The sequence below is a fragment of the Lissotriton vulgaris genome, chromosome 11 (assembly GCF_964263255.1).
Source record: "Lissotriton vulgaris chromosome 11, aLisVul1.2, whole genome shotgun sequence".
Taxonomy (NCBI): domain Eukaryota; kingdom Metazoa; phylum Chordata; class Amphibia; order Caudata; family Salamandridae; genus Lissotriton; species Lissotriton vulgaris.
The window spans coordinates 142,293,175-142,310,531 of record NC_141699.1 but is presented as its reverse complement, the minus strand read 5'-3'; the positions used below and the strand labels follow the sequence as shown (position 1 = coordinate 142,310,531).

Sequence of the window (17,357 nt, the reverse complement as noted above, 5' to 3'; positions counted from 1 at the left end):
CTCACCTTCATCAGTTAAATTTACATCATTTCTTTTTGCGTGTCATGAATCTGGCTGATGTGGCCATCGTGCTGAGCTAGCATGCTTTGGCAGAAGTGAAGTACATCATAGTTGCCTTCTCCTTTCTCAGAAAGAAATGCTTGGAGCGGTCTGTGGGTAGACCCCTTTGATGGACTGAAATTCACAGTAGAAACCACCTTTTCCATCACGCTTCTTATCCAAGATGTTTGTGATGAATAATGTATGATGATTTCCTGAGACCCCGATTTCGGCATTGCACTAACAATCCATTACACTTCCCTGTCATTGCAGGCTCAACATCAAATGTTAGGCCACGACGATGATTCTCTGGAAACTCATAATACAGGAAGACACTATTAACTTAGTTGAAAATGGCCCGTCAAATTGTTCTGTCTTTCATTGGACATTAAGTCGAGCAGTTCCTCAATAATTTGGAATTCTTTGGTTCCTCCTCATAACCAGATTGCCAGATGATCTGTAACGCACACAACTTTGCTTTCAAGTCCCAAACTGTAAACCTCGCAGGGACTGAGTCTATCAAAGCAAGAACTTTCTTTGTCCGACTATAGGTCCTCTCCTGTTCTAGCCACCGTCTGAGGTGAAAGGCCAATCCACTACCCCCTCCACCACACACACTCACATGCTCCCCGCCCCCTGTGCTCCCCAACCCCATAGGACTTTTAACCAGGAATGCTTCAGATATAAATATCTTGAAGTACTTTTTCACAAATTCCGCATCAGAAAATGGATACCTTCTTTTGATTTTTGTCTGGGCTATCACAAAATTGAACTTGGTTGCTGTTTCAGAATTCCGTCTTGCAGCGTTGATAAACAACGTTTACCTGCTTATGATTTCTGTCAACTTTATCAACTTTTAACCACCCCTGGAAGGTATCACAATATTGTCCAAGTTTTATGTAATAATGTCACTTGACGCGCTCCTTCCAAACAGCTATTTGTTCTTGACACGTAAAACAGATTATATTTCCGTTCTGGTCAATCACAAAAAAATTACCAGTCCAGGCATCTTGGAAGATTCTGCATTCCTCATCAGTTTTACTTTTCTTGGAATGTATCTTTTGAGTGCTGTTCATCCTGTGATTGATAGAGGCCAGATGCATTTTAGTTGTGACTAAAAGACAGGCAGTATTTTAGTTGTGACTAAAAGACAATCAGTTAACCCACTATTCTATTTTTATACGGTACTCTCTTATGGCTCTACTGACCTAAGGTTATTTGTTAATTCCTGATTAGAACCTTTATCATGCCTCCAAAGCCATTATTACACAGCCCCATGGGCCGACGATCCTGTTACACACACCTCATGCCTCCCAAAGCCTTTAAAGCATACCTCATGGCTCCCAAAGCCCTCATTATTACACAGCCCTCTTTGCTGCCAGAACCAAAATTATTTTATACAACGCATGTCACAGAATATAGGCTCTACATTAGAACATGACACGCGTGAACAGTACTGAACATGTCAGCACATTGTATATTTTAGTTTAGCAATCTAGCAGGTCACAGAAAACAAATGAAGTAAGCATTCTATATTTACACTGAAAACGTTAATTGCCCTACAATTGTAGCAAATTAATTCTAAAGCAAAAGAGTAATAAAAAAATGTCTCTTCGACAGAGCACTGGTGGTAAACTAACCGGCACTGTCCTTCAAACAATCACACCAGATTGATTAGACACACTTGAGCATAGTGCATGAAGACACTTGCGCGCGAGATAAACCATAAAGCCGTGACCGCGATACATTCCACAAACTCAAGTAGCAGTAATTGCTCAATAAAACCGTGCACCATCAAATCGGCAATATCACAAATAATTGCCACATGTACTTGCTTCGTTTGCAAGTAAGGCTAGTTCAGAAATATATCTGGCACCTCCACAACACAGGCAAATCAAAATCCGTCTCAACATGTAGAGGGGAGCTGTAGACATACGTTTCTTCTCTTTCATTGTATCCTGGAACTGCCCAGCGCTGAAACCTAGTAAAGCTAGTAAAGCTGCTAAGAGTTCTGGGCAACCACTTCCCATAGTTTCCATACCCCCTTTGCAACCCAATTCCCAGTTAGCTGTGGACACTGCAATCATCTTACCATACTCCTAAGGTGTTCCCCTACTTTCCTTTTTCAATATATACAGTTTAGCATTGATATGCATTATATTCCCCGCTGCACTGCCCCTGAATTCTGTTTGTGCCTGAAGGGCTTTGTCTGCCCCGTCTTGCCATTTTATGGCCCACAATCAACACCCATGACTCCAGTTAGTAGCAAGAGAAAACCCCACAAAGGCCTGCTCACTGCGAGTTCCTGGTCCAATCCCTCCCCTTTGGGACAGGTCAGTTCTGCCACTGCCGGATGCTTGGTCGGTCAGAGATTGCTACTGTTTGGCAGTCGAGCGATGACTCTACTTCCTATCGCTCAGGTGGACCTTCTGAAGTCCAGACTTTGCATCCCCGAACGGGTGATCGGCTTGGACAACAGCTGCACCCATAGCATATCAGAGTGATCGAGTTTGTAGACCTGAGGAAGAGAGCTGCAGAGTAAAGCGTCCATCTTGGCTTCTGACTTGCCCCACCTCCCAGAAATTGTTTTTAAACTTAAAAGATGAAATCATTTTGGGGGTAACCTTTTTAAATCCCTTAAAAACTCCAAAGGTTTTGCACAATTGATGGAATCACTGGTGACTATAGATGTGACATCACCATTGATGTCACTTTTTTTTATAACATACTTTTAATGGTTTTTCATATCAGACATACAAACAGAGCATATCTACCTATCCATGCACCATTGATGTCACTTAAGCTGAAAATGTTTTCTCTATTTAAAATGTTGACTGAATATGGTTTTGTTTCTATATGTACAAAGACCTAGAGATGTTGAAAGGCCTATCCGTGCATCCAGAGTTAAATGAGTATAGTTGAAAGTCATGTTCAGCAAATGTGTCTAGGCCAATCAGTCTTGGGTACTGGCTAGAACCAGAGTGAGCTCTAGACGAAGGAATGTTGAATGCAGGGTTTCATACGAGGTTAGTGAGCCGTGCTTTTGGAATCTGAGAGCACAGTTGTGTTGCTATATATATATCTGGTGAATTTCACTGTTTAGGATTTAGATTATAATCATAACTCCCTTCTATTAGTGTTCTACGGTACTTTATATATTTTCTTTATTTTAAGAATGCTTTCATTTTTTATGTTAAGTAAAAAAAAAAAATGACTTTCCATAAACTGTTTTGGCCACACACTCCAGTCTGTCTGCCTGTTCCTCAAGCCCATAGGGCAAGCCTTTTCTCCAAGATCTCAAGCTAAGGCATGTTTGAATTTGGTAATGGCTTTTACCCTTTCCTGTCACCCCCAGTGTCTTCTAGACACTGCATGGTTGTACGCAAAACCAGTCATATAACACTTAATACCTGCTGGGCAATGATGGAACTTTTGGCCATTCCTTGTGCTCACTCCTTCCAGTCTTTGACCACACAACTGGGACTTCAACTAGGCCTTATGCCTTGTTCCTCATTGGCTTCCGGGCACTTGATGTGGCCATAAGCCTTGTCCTGTAGAGACCTACCCCCGCTGAGTGTGTACTGGTGCCTCCAGTGTCCAGTTAACACAGAGTAGTGCTTTTAAAGAATTCCTGCGCCCGCGTCTCACACTCCAGTGCCTGCGCTGTGCAGAATGTGGTCCTTTGCCTTATCCTTCCATCAGAACTACCTACTGGCTGCCCATAACGCCATGACCTTTGGTCAGTACTACACCCCCAAAGCTCACCCCAGTGCCCACTTAACTTTACCTCCACATATACACCTGAAAAAGCCCTTCAACCTCCTAAGCATTTTGAGCCGAATAGAAGTGATGGAAAAGGTTCTAGGTTATTTATGTACTCCATTTCAGTAGTGTGAGAGAATGCACCCCTAGATGGTGTCTAACCTCCTCTCTTTGTCTTTCCACAGTGTGCTCGTTACCAACAGAGGTGAGTTCTGTAACCTACCTTTTTTATACGTTAAGAACTTGTATGGGGCTATTCTAAATTTGCTTGTTCTTGGTGTGTGCCAGCCTACAGATGATGCAAGCGCCACAGAGACCCCAATATCATACCCTGCATTGAATTTAACAAGCTTAATTTAACTTAGCTATTCTAATGCCGAAAAATATCAAAGTTAAGACCATACATGCAATCGTTTTATCAATTTTTTTCAATTAGTGTGCCTGGTCTTTATGAAGGATGTAAACCAAAGAGTTTTTCATGTATTGCTGACAGTTTATTCTATCAGGAAATCTGTAATTAATTCCCTATCACGTAATGCACCAGGAAGTAAGAGTTTTTATTAGCATTATGAATGGTGGAAATGGATAGTTTACATCGCTTATTTTATATACATTGGGCTCTTCTTTCCCGTAGATAATGGAGGTTTCCATTACTTGGGGTTTGTACATGGAGTTCACACTCCTGCCTATTTGTCGGATTGCAAATTAACTTGACTCATAATAAACCTAAGACTCACAAACCTTTCATTTTTGATTCATTGCCCTATTTACCCAAATTATCATGCAAACACGTTTTTATTTCATGAGCGACATGGTGCAGCCAGTGTTGTATAAGTGGCTGTTGTAGTAGCTACTGAATGTTGTGAGCCACGAGACCCTCTAAACCACATGCTAAAGAAGAGTCTGCATTTCAAGTTGAAGCATAGTAAATATATATTCAAATGTTCACTGCTCATCTTAAGTTGAAGTTGCTAAGGGGTGGGTTACTTAAGGTAGGGACTAGTTGTTTGTTTTTTGTAAATTGCACCCATTTCATGTTGATATCCTCTATGCGGTTTGTGCAGTGAAAGTGGCGACACGTTGTGCATATGGATTTTCTTACACTGACTTTGATTTTTTTAAATTATTTTGTTTACTTTCACAGTGCTTTCATCATTTGTTTCTTAACTAATCCTGTTTTTTTTTAATTCTAGTACTGTGAATACATGCCAGACGTTACAAAGTGTAGGCAATGGTTAGAAAAGAACTTTCCCAACGAATTTGCAAAACTTACTGTTGGTAAGTCCATGGATATTTACCATTCTCCTAGCCTACCTAAGTTGCAGCACTGTAGTACCTGTTGTTGTTTTTGCAGCTTTTTGCCTAGTACAAATCAGTGTTACTTGTCTTTGTTGAGTAGCCTTCTTTACTTCTCAATCTCGCAGTGAAATTGTATTTAATTTATTTAGCGGACCCAGTCATGTAGAACTATAATGTACTCCGTTGTTGTCCTGGTGCCTTGTTATGTTAGTCAAAATATAAGATTATGACTTTTGAAGGCATGCTCAGGAGATTATCTCATACTTTTCTTAAGAGGGTGCATCAATCTTTCACTATTGTGTCTAAAAATCTTTATAACATGAACTCTTCCACCACCATGGCATTATCTTTAGAGTATTACAGATAATTTTAAAAGCTTCCTTTGAACTTTTAAACGCTTGCTTTTGTTCTTTTATTAAGTTGTCTTTCAATTCCAGTTTACATTTTGCATAGCTCTTTATCCAATGTTGACATAATATGATGGGAAAAATGTAGTGGTACCCCAAGACAAAACACCATATCCTGTTTATTTCTTGTGTTGCGTTAGTGATATAACACCATATGAATATTGTCATTTTGTTATGATACGTCATATCTAATAATACCATATGACCTTTATAATAACATTCGGAAGGTTTAGTATGTTCGTCATTTAAGCTTGTCTTATGTTGCATGGTTCTGTTTTGTCGAATGCACTTTATTTATTTACCCTTTGTGTAGCATTATACGAACTAAGGCCCTCCAAGCCATACATCATGAATGATTACAGCAACAAGTTAAGAAGTATTTTTGTCCTCTAGCACCCAAGGAGCTGAACTGCCTTCTCGAATTTTGGCTTTAGGGCAAATAACATATTCTTGGATGGGGGTGCTGGTGATTGAAAGGGATTTGGTCTGAAACTCAGGCAAGAAGAAAGAGAAACCCTCCCTAAAATCCTCCTCCAAGTAGAGCAGAGCTACAGGGGCCTTAACTAGGAAGGACCAAGGACCTGGGCTAGTAACCGGGGCATGGTCTGCAGGAACCCAGTAACCGGGGAATGGTCTGCAGGAGCCAGTCTGCTACAGTGTAGAGAAGCGGTGGGTCACAGTGGCCTGAAAACATCGGGGGTCAATCTTGAGGTCTTTATGGGTTTGAAAGTCCTGTTTTGATATGTTTCATCCTCTTAGGTGACGGCCGGGATTATCTGCAAATAAAAATGGCATAGTTAAGGACTTAACAGTTTTGCGTTTTTAACTCTGGCATAAAAGGCATTTCTTCAAGTTACAACCATGGTGTTTTGTAAGTAATCATCAGGTTTCGCCAGTAAGGTTTCACTAAATGCATAAACTTAGTGAGAGCAATTGGTATTTTTATTACTGCAGAAGACCAGTGCAAAATGAGAGGGGAATTGTAAACCAGACCCTTAGTAGGTCTGAACCTCCTTGGGTCCTCACTTCACAAAACACTTAAGAGCAAGCTAATTGTTCACATACTAGATGCATGTCTACCTCATGCCATTTCAATAAGGACTGTGATTGATTGTGGCAAGAGCTCGCCTCATCCCATATCTCCTGCAAGGGCTCCTTGACCTCTGGCCCGATCCTATTTTTACTCTCACTCTGTCTCTTCCCCTCTCCCTCATCGGGACCTGTCTCTCTTCTCTCGATTCCATTTTTGCAACCCTATCTTCCAGTCATCACTTATTGTCCTGGTCAATCACATTTTCAATGTTCTCATGTATGTATATGATATATCTATTGTGCAATCCCAGACAAAAGGTGGTTCTCATATCCTATACGTCTACTCCAGTGTTCCCATCCCCTGCCAAGTTTCTCCCCATCACCACAAAACAGCCTAGCAGTCCCTCTGACTTACCATAAATTAAATTCAGTCTGTAATGATGATTCAGTGCCACACATATTAAAACGTATCTCCTTCTGTTATTGGGACAAAAGCAACATTCCTGTAAATCTCTGACTTTAGAACTTCATTCTACCCACTCTTCACACTGCATTGCACCGGAGAAAATAGAATCCACGTAATGATTTTGACACAAGATTGTGCCTCTATGCAGACTTCGCAACCTTTTATTCGTGCAGCGTCCGTTAGGGCAGTGGTCTGCTTTATTCTTAGAAAAGTCCTCTTCACTTTCCCTGTCCTTTCACCTGAAGTTACATCATCTTCATTCAAGCACACCATCTTCAAATAACCCTCCAATACAGAACACTGTCCTCTTCATCTGTCCCCTATTACTCATTGAGCACTTTCTCTTTGAAGAGTTTGATTGGCTTTCTAGTTACCTTTCACTCCCACTCCTGGTGCTTGGAGACTTCATCATTGACACCATCAATGATTCCCACAAGCTCCTATTTGTTTATCTACTCTTGAATCGTGGCCTTGCCTTGACCTGTTTCCTGCATATTCACACCAGTGATAGACAGCTTGGCCTCCTCTCCAACTTGTTACTCCTGTCACTCCTACTCCACCTAGCCCCACAAAAACCTCTTTCCCTTTGACACCCTCTGCTGTGGAGCCTACCCCAGGTCAGCCTCTACTTCAGGCTCAAGTGTGCCCTCCAGTCAACCACCTCCCCTTACTTACCTGTAGCAAGTGCTCTTTGTAGTATCTTCCACGTGGGCCACCTTCTCTCCGACTCATGCAGTGAAACCATCCAGCTGCAAGGTCTGTTAGCTCTGTGTGCTCTACCCCACACAAAGTGCCTTCTTATCACGGCCAACAATTTATAACATCTGAGCATGCCCTCCCTCTTACTCAGCAACCATTTTGACCTCTCCCATGTCAACCTCTACATCTGAACTCTGCCATTCTCTGTACTCGTATCTCTCCTTTACCACCCCTGTCCATTCACTACCTTGATTACAAAAGCCTTTAGGACTCTACTGCACTATTTTTTCAATTTTGTTTATTGTATTACTAGCCCCCGGCCTGTACCCGATTGGTGCTAAACTTTTGGGGTCTTCTACTATCCCAGACATTAAGTTGCTGGATTCTTGAATTGTTGTTCTTTTCTGTATCTACCATGACTGTTCTGCTCAGGTGGGCTTTGCCAGGGTATCTTTGATCACTACTAACAAGTGAAATCAGCGGTTTGCTTGGAGAGACCTGGCATTTATTAACCAAATGTATACACGTTATACACATACTAAACGGAGTCTGCTCCTAATACCTACTCCCTACCTCCTCCACATGTGCTTTGAAGTTCAAAACAAAATTCAGGATGCTTCTCTCCAAGGCACAGAAGGCAATTTCTTTTCTGGAACACAGTGAATATTTGCCCTGGGCTGACTTGCCTTACACAAGTCCCTCTTTGACCGAAGTGCTCCAGAATTCCACGGTTGTTCTTATTTGCTTCCAATGCTGTTCAGACTGGCACACGTTCATTGTCGATATATATCCCCTCTTCTGGTAAGACAAACAGTGACGGACTTGTAGATGAAAAATGTCGTGGGTGTACTGGTACAGATGAAGAAAAGGGAGCAGGAGCACTGGTTCTTCCAAATGTAGTGACCAATTAGAAGAGAGTCTAATTAACTCAGGAGCACATGTTAAGCCTTCTGGTAAATTTATATTGAAAATTATGTGTTATTTTAAAACCGCTTTGTGTCTTTTTTTAATATATAAAAGTGTAATCTCAAAATAGATTTTGTTCCAGATTGGAATATGATGCTTCAGTAGCCAATGGCAAGTGAGCTGTTTTCACAGGTGGAGAGCTTTGTGTTCTAATAAGCATTAGAAATGGTCTGTATTTTTAGGCCTCGTCAGCAGGCAGCTTGCAGCTGTCCATTGTTAAAGACTGATTGTTAGCAATACTAGTCCGTAGAGAGGGCTTTGGGTCAACCCATTGCTTGCCCTTAATTTGCTTTCTTGTTGTTTTTACTTGCTTGCAATGTACTCAGTGTTTTTTTCACTCTTCGTGTGATTGTCCAGTCCCCATAGCATAGCTTATTTACCATCCTTTTGTTTAAGTGACTTGTATCTTTCCACAGCTACACATCATGGAGTTTACTTTTTCTTGGCTGCTCGTTGGTTTTTACTCCTTGAGCCCTCCTCCCCACAATTCACCCCCCACCCCCATCATTCCATTGCTATGTTACCACTCATCACCCAAAGTATCTTCTTTCTTTTCTCTCTCCAAGTAATTTTATTTTTGGTTTGTTCGAAATTTCATGTTGGGTGTCTGCCACCTTGGAACAGTAAATTAAATCAAAATGGTTAACCTGTGTTGTGTGTTTACGTATGGTTAGCGATGCAGTAGCACGTATATTTAATCACACTGATGCTGCCATTGTGTTGTGGCCAATTTGTGTGCATGTGTGACTCGTGTATTCATTGTTTTTTTTTTCTGATGTGTTCACATAAGGGGTTGTATGTATACTACACACATTATTATAAATGCCTAAACAATGTTTTATGTTTACATTTCTTTTTTGATTTCCGTGACATAATCAAACTGTAATAACAGTACATTAAGTACGCTTGGTTAATTCTTACAATTCTACTGGCGTAGGGTAGCTCCTAGAAGAAAATAATTCAATAAGTCCCTAAGGTGTACCATAAGTGGTGGAGCCATCCCAAGTGGGTGAGGAGCATGCTTGTCCCCCAGTGAGCCAAAATATTCTGGAGGGCAGCCCCTAGCGCCAGGGCTATATGTTGACCTATGCGTGATTTAAGCAGAAAAGTGGGAGCATTTGGGAGGCCTAGTAGCATATATGCTGGAAAGCGAGGGAGCGGAGTGTCAAAGTGCTTGTCCATGTTGTTCAGTACTTGTGACCAGTACCCAGAGATATGAGGGCACTTCCACAATAGATGGGTCAGCTTGCCCAATAAATAATGTTTTAAACAATTCATAACAATCACAATTCAACATGTTTAACCTGATATGCACACATTTGTTATAAAATCCCAATAAAATCGCAGAAATTCGGCATTGTGGGTTAATTTGTCATATGAACAGTTGGCATTTTAGACAGAAATATGAACCGCCGATATATCGAAAGAAAAAGCGAGCACAGAGGGTTTTGCATGTAAAAGTGGGGAAGCAGCATGTAAAGATGACTTCAATACAGGGTAGATGATTAAAGTTGATCTTTATTGGTCAGAAGTGAAGAGACCTCCCGCTCCTTCCACAGCTTCCTCTGTACTGTCTCCTTTTCAGATCACAACATTCCAACCTCCTAGCAACATCCCCACAATTCCAAGAAGCATAGATCCCAACACATCTCCCCCCATTACAATATCAGAAGAAAAAATACAAATGAAACATATAAAATAAAACGAGTAGGAACAAATGAAAATTATGGAGCATTACATTTTGCAACGTTACCACAACTCCAAGCAGAACCATCATTTAGGATAAGAACATTTTTCTTCACAAATTTTACTTGTTTAGGTTGAGAATAATTGCTTTTCCCCCTTAATTACAATACCACATTTTTTTTGTCACAACCCAATCACCAACATGTATATCCGAATCTCTCACCCTCATTCTTAGATTGTACGAATGTGTAGAATCACGCTGTCTTCTAACAACACTATCTTTCACACTCGATCGGTCAACCCACACACATTCTTTATTCTTCAGCCAACCCGGAACTTCTTTAAAACCTGGCTCACGCCCTTTCAGAGAAACAAATGGAGAAATACCAGTGACCGAATGTGGAGTTATTCTATATGACCCGACCATCTTCTTAAGCTCCTCAGCCCACACCAAACCATTCGCCAAAGATAACTGAATGTTCTCCATCAACAATCTATTGATCCTTTCCACAAGGCCATTGGCCTGCGGCCTAAACAACGCAACCTTCTCATGACAAATTCCCATGCCATCCAAAAATTCCTTAATTTCTCTCGAAACCAGCTGCACACCATTATCCGATACCAAAGTTTTCGGAATACCTTCATTTAAAAATGTTCTTTCCAAAAAACTTATCACTTTCTTTGTGTCAACACTTTCAGTAGACTCCATTACAAACCACTTAGAATGATAGTCCACAAGGACCATTATACATTTATTCCGAGTACCCAACTTGGAAATTGGTCCTAAGAAATCAATCGCTAATTTCTCCCAGGGCCATACTGGAAAATCAACGCAGGAAAGAGGAGGCTGCCTAATTACTTTCGTCTTACCGCTACCAGCACACGCATGACCATTCTTAACCAACTCATCTATCTCTCCATCCATCCCTGGCCACCAGTAACCACGGATCCTTCTCTCAGTCATGTTCCTTCCCAAATGGCCTTCATGCGCAATATTCGTGATCTTGGATCTGAGATTGCACGGTGGTACCAATCTGTTCCTCCTCCACAACTTACCTTCAGACACACTCAATTCTGCTTCAACATTAAAAAAACCCTTCAGACGAATATCATTAGAGGACTCCATAGACCATCCCCCAGAAACATGTTCCATAACCAAAGGAATTATTTGGTCATCTGCCATGGCAGTCTCCCATTGCCCCATATCAAATGCAAGAATTTCATCACAACTAATCACTGGGTCATTAATCTCTAACTCACTCAAAACTAAATCTACAGGCATTCTAGATAAACAATCCGCAATAACATTTCTCTCTCCCCTCACATACTCCATCTGAAAGTTGTACTCAAGCACATATAACATCCATTTCGATATTCTAGGGGTAACATTTCCCTCCAAACCTCTTCCACCTTTGAACAAATGCACAAGGGGCTTATGATCTGTTCGCACTTTGAAAGGTAATCCCCAAAGGAAGTACCTGAAATGTTTAATTCCCCACGTACAGGCAAGAGCCTCCCTCTCAATAACTGAGTAAGAAACTTCGGCACCTTGTAATCTTCTAGAGGCAAAGCCTATAATTCTTTCCACACCATCAGATATTTGAGAGAGCACAGCCCGAGTCCCACAGCACTAGCATCAGTGGTAACCAAGGTTTTAGCTTTAACATCAAAGTGGCCTAAAGTAGGTGCATGAAGAATTCCTACTTTCACACACTTGAAAGCATCCTCACAAGCTTGATTCCATTAAAAAACCACACCATTCTTCATTAATCGCCTTAAAGGCTCAACTACATCCGAAAAACTTTTAATAAACTTAGAACAATATTCAGCTAATCCTAAAAAGGACCGTAGCTGATCTTTAGTTGTTGGCGTAGGAGCATCATTAATTGCAGAAATTATACTTTTTTTTGGTTTAATACCTAAAGCAGATATTTCATGACCAAGATATGTTACACAATCTCTCTTCAATTGACATTTTTCTTTTTTTATGGTCAAGCCATTAACTTCCATGCGTTCCAACACTTCTGTTAAAATCTTATCATGATGTTGACAATCTTTCGCAACTACCAATACGTCATCCTGAAAACATAGAACATTGTCAATACCTTCTAAAACCTTTTCCATCACTCTTTGAAACACCGCAGAAGCTGACGCTAAACCAAAAGGCATCCTGCAATAGCGAAATACCCCTAGCGGTGTTACAAACGAGGTAAGGTGTCTAGATTTCTCATCTAAATCAATTTGGTGGTAGGCTGCAGACATGTCAATGACACTAAAAACCACACCACCACCCATCGCACTTAACATCTCAGAAATATTGGGTAAAGGCTGTCTATCAACCCATATATTTTTATTTAAGTTGCGCAAGTCCACACAGAGACGAATTTTGGTTCCACCATCCTTGGGCGCGACTACAATGGGGGCGAGCCATTCAGATGCCTCAATCGGCTCTATGATCTTCAGATCTAACAGCTTATCTAATTCTAATTTCAGGGGTTCTCTCATCAAGTGTGGTAAATTCCTTACTTTATGAACTACTGGCACTGCATCTTTTTTAAGAATGATCTTATGAGAAAACCCCTTCAGCTTTCTTTCCTAACTTCTCTGAAAAAACATTAGGGAATTTCTTCATAACATCTGTTTCAAAAGTATCAATACTAAGAACAGAAAATGAAGAGACAGGTTCAGCAGCATTGGGATTTAGCACAATTCCTAGATCTTTCTGGTGACGCCAGCCAAGCAAATTAGACCCTTGCTTAGTAAGGTACACTCTCCAAAAACTTTTCTACTTTGAAAAGTAATTACCATCCACTTGAGTCCTAAGATGTCCATAGTCTTGCCACCATATCCTACAGCTCTTATATCTGGAGCACTCCAAGAATTAATATCCACATCACCCTCCCAAATTTCAACATACACATCCTTGGACAATAAAGTATATAAACTCCCAGAATCTACTAACATGTTAACATTTCTAGTTCGAGGATGTTTAGGATCTCTAGAGTCAAAATTGATTAAGCAATGCGGCTTCTCAAGCTTATCAGTGCTCTCTGTAGCCACATCAACAAGACATACAGGTTTCTGTGTGCAAAGACAATCCTCACTCAAAATTAGTCCATCCACACACAATACATTTTCAACATTTTCGCAAGAATCATCAATCTCATTAACATATTGTGTCTTAGCATTGCAAGCCTTAACCACATGACCCCTTTTCCCACATCCTCTGCAAATGGCATTTCTAGCTGTACAATGAGGACTTGATGCAATGTGCCCAGGAGAACCACACCTATAACATTTCACAAGGCGGGAGTTATTTTGTTGCACAAAAATAGGAGGACGATAATTTGATGGCTTATTAAAGGTCTTGGAGTCTAACTTCCCAATATTTTTAACAGCTTTTGTTTCTTCAACAAAAGCTTGTGTCTGAGAACACTTTACACTAGACCCTGTTTCTTTTACTACACTGTCTTTTGGTACTATAGAACCAGAGCATTTATCCATCTTTTATCCATAGGTCAGTATTTTCTATACCTTTAACAATCTCAATAGCCTCTTCTAAATTAGAATCCCTAATAAGTAATTTCTCTCGCACTCTTTTATTGTTGGTGCACCTGACGATCTGATCACGAATTAGGGAATCTGTTAAATCTTTAAATTGACAATTAAGTGATAATCCCCGCAAGGCTGCTACATAGGTTGCAATATCTTCATCAATCTTCTGAGCACAACAGAAAAACTTATGCCTCTCTAAAAGAGTATTGATTTTTGTTATAAACCTTTTCTCTAGCATTAACATACTCATTTCATAAACATTAGCAGCTTGACCATCTCCCACACCTAAAGATATTTCAGGCAGATCCTCGTATAACCTTCTACCTTCTACTCCCAAATTATGAAGTAGAATGGCTTGTCTGCGAACAGGACCATATTTGTCTGCACCAGATGCTAAAATGTAAGTTAGGAACCACTTTTTCCATTCTTTCCAAGGTATTGCAGGTTCGCCAGGAGTGGGTAGGAAAGAAGGAGGAGTAGAAAAGGTCTGATCACCCATTATAAACAATAATAACTAATAGCAAACAAAAATAACAATTGTAGTATAGTCAAAATTAATATATCTATATCTATGTATAGACAAAACGCTCTTATGCAAAATGTACTTAAGTAAGAGGTGAAATGGATATTCCAAATCAGTCTTTGCAGTATCCTCCGTGCGAGAGATGAATCTGAAGTATCCTCCTTGTAGTATCTTCCTTGCGCGAGATGAATCCGAAGTATCCACTAGTTAAATGACATTGCGATGATAACGCTTTCGAAAAGAACTTCAAAATCGGCAAATGATCATAACAAAGATGGCCGCCACGTTGAATTATGCAAATGACGCCTTCGGGATAACTAAAATGGCCGCTACGTTGGATCACGTAAGTGACGCTTTTAACATCACGCAGCGTACGCGAGCAAAGAGCCATAGTTCCAGCCGATGATGTCGAAAGTCTACGCGGCGGCGGTTTCAAAACTCCAGTAATCCAGGCACGAGGAAATGAGGTAGAAGGCTATTTTTTAAACGATGCAGCTGACTTGCGCATTGAAAGGGGATTGTAAAATGTAGCGCAATTTACCCAGCGAGAGCAATTTTACACAGGAACCTTTAGAAATGCTAAAGAGTAAAGCGCAAAGGCGGCAAAGAAAACACAGTAAATTCCAGTCGCATTGGTAGCTAAATAGCAGGCAAAGAATCGGAAATTTCAATGTAGTTTTATCTTCTCCAGGATTCAGATACAGAGAAGCACTTGAAATAAAATGTACATACCACCAGGTTGCAGCTGCCTTTAGAAAGAAAAATAGGAAACGAGTTGGAGGAGTAAATTGTATACTACAGTCAATTCCAGTAGTAGTATCATCCAGGGGTGGAGGTCAAGTCTCAGTCTCTGCCCCTGCCAGAGTGTAGGGTCCCCTCGTCGCCAATGTAAAGATGACTTCAATACAGGGTAGATGATTAAAGTTGATCTTTATTGGTCAGAAGTGAAGAGACCTCCAGCTCCTTCCACAGCTTCCTCTGTACTGTCTCCTTTTCAGATCACAACATTCCAACCTCCTAGCAACATCCCCACAATTCCAAGAAGCATAGATCCCAACACAGCACCTGGGGGGAGAGAGCAAGAACACCTATGCACTTCTATGGATTACTCAAAGAAAAGAATATAGGGCCAGATGTATCAAAGGGTTTTACCCATTCTCTGTCTATGGGAAAATGTGTTCATACATGAGGCCCATAGATATTCCATGATGTGATGTGAAATGGCAAAAGAATGGCATAGAATCTCTACTCCAAGGAGGGACAACCACAGGAATAGGAAGGAAAGCCATTAATAAGTGAGAAAATGAGACTGGCAAGAAAGCTAACAAATGATACACACTGGGCTGACCCAAAGCTCATTGTAAGTATTGATATTTTATACGATGGGTCATCAACAACAAACCGTTAAATGCTGAGAGAAATACACACACCTATTTAGAGAAATACTCCTATTTTACTGAGCACTGTTGGTATCTTTTGGACTAAAGTGTTTGTTAACTGAAGAGTACAAAGTAATATTTTAACATTTGCTTACTGTTGCTTCTTTTCAAGGGCCGGCACCAAAACAGGATCCTGGTTTTGGGGAAGGACCAGGAACGGCAGGAGATGACGACGAAAAGAAAAAGCAAAAAAGAGGTGATTGTTAACCTTGGGTATTCATGTATAAAAGTATGCATACAACACATTTATTTTTTGGAGTGTATGTGTGGATTTATGAAGGCCCTCGTTGCACACAAAAGTAAGTACTTTTCCAATCGCAATCGCATTAGACCACACTAAACAACATGATGCCATCCTTTTTATGTGATGCGATGCTTAAAAATCTGAACTTCTCATGGCATGAATTGCTGTAGTGGCCACTTTGACTGATAATGCTTTTCTAGTAGTTATTTATCTATAAATGTAAGGAAGCTTCACAGACCTAGAATCAAGGCATCTTCCCTTTTTGAATGGAGTGTATGAGTTGAAACCAATTTGTATCAGTCCTTCCTAACCAGTTAACCAGATTCATGGATCACTACAGGCAGCCTCTTTAGGAGGTTTTAAGGGAGTTGATCTGGGAAATACGCCATGGGCATTACTTATGCAATATCTAAACCAGGTGCAAGATACCACACTATTACAGAAGATGAAGCTACACTGAGGCAGCAGACAACAAGCACTAGAAATATGACATTAGAATAAGGAATAAAACGGCTCCACTGCCATGTCAAGGAAGCCATAGTCAGAAGATGCACCTCAACCAATATTGTATACAACATAAATGCTGTAAACTTGAATGGTACAGTACATGCCCTAATAGCACCCTTGGCCCGACAGGGTTCAGTAATGCAGACTATTTGAAAGAAGGCGAATGAGTCACTCCCTGCCTCGCGTCCTGTGGCTTGCGCTGAATGATCATTCTTGGACAATTGCCCTGAAGATCCATAGATGGGTAAGAAGTGGCACAGTAGCCTGGTATACCAGTCTTGAAAGCAGAAAGAGAGACTGTCTTGTGCATTTGGGTGACATTTGTACTGGATGGGAGAGAGAAGGATTTCTACCCCCTTCAGTATGCAGAAATCCATCAAGGGACCAACATCAGAAGAGAATGTTGCGAACACATCTTAACAAGGAGAAGTTGTTGTTTTTTCTGCTCCATCCTGAAAAATAAATTCTTTAGAAGAGAGTAGGCAATTCATTGATTCATTGAGCATCCCAAGGATGCCTTCCTTTGGCGGTAGAACTTCTTGGAACAGCTTTTCATCATGCATTTCATTGCAGTATAAAGTACTTAAAGGATGAAATGAACAACAAGCCTTAATAACTTTGCTTTACCATCTATAGTTTCCTGTAGTTTTGTAAAATGAACCTTAGTTTAATTTATTTTTATTTGATATCTGGGGACCCTACAAGTCGTATGTCGAGACCCTTAGACAAGAAA

General features: G+C 40.6%; 1 protein-coding gene across 1 annotated transcript in view; it reads left to right on the top strand.

Moving 5' to 3' along the window:
• Positions 1 to 17,357, top strand: part of DENR (density regulated re-initiation and release factor) — a 61,551-nt gene that overhangs the window by 36,128 nt on the left and 8,066 nt on the right. The window contains exons 3-5 of the mRNA XM_086942946.1: positions 3,987 to 4,006; positions 4,995 to 5,079; positions 15,986 to 16,069. Of these exons, the coding sequence (XP_086799072.1) occupies positions 3,987 to 4,006; positions 4,995 to 5,079; positions 15,986 to 16,069 (189 nt within the window). The remainder of the gene's footprint in view (positions 1 to 3,986; positions 4,007 to 4,994; positions 5,080 to 15,985; positions 16,070 to 17,357) is intronic.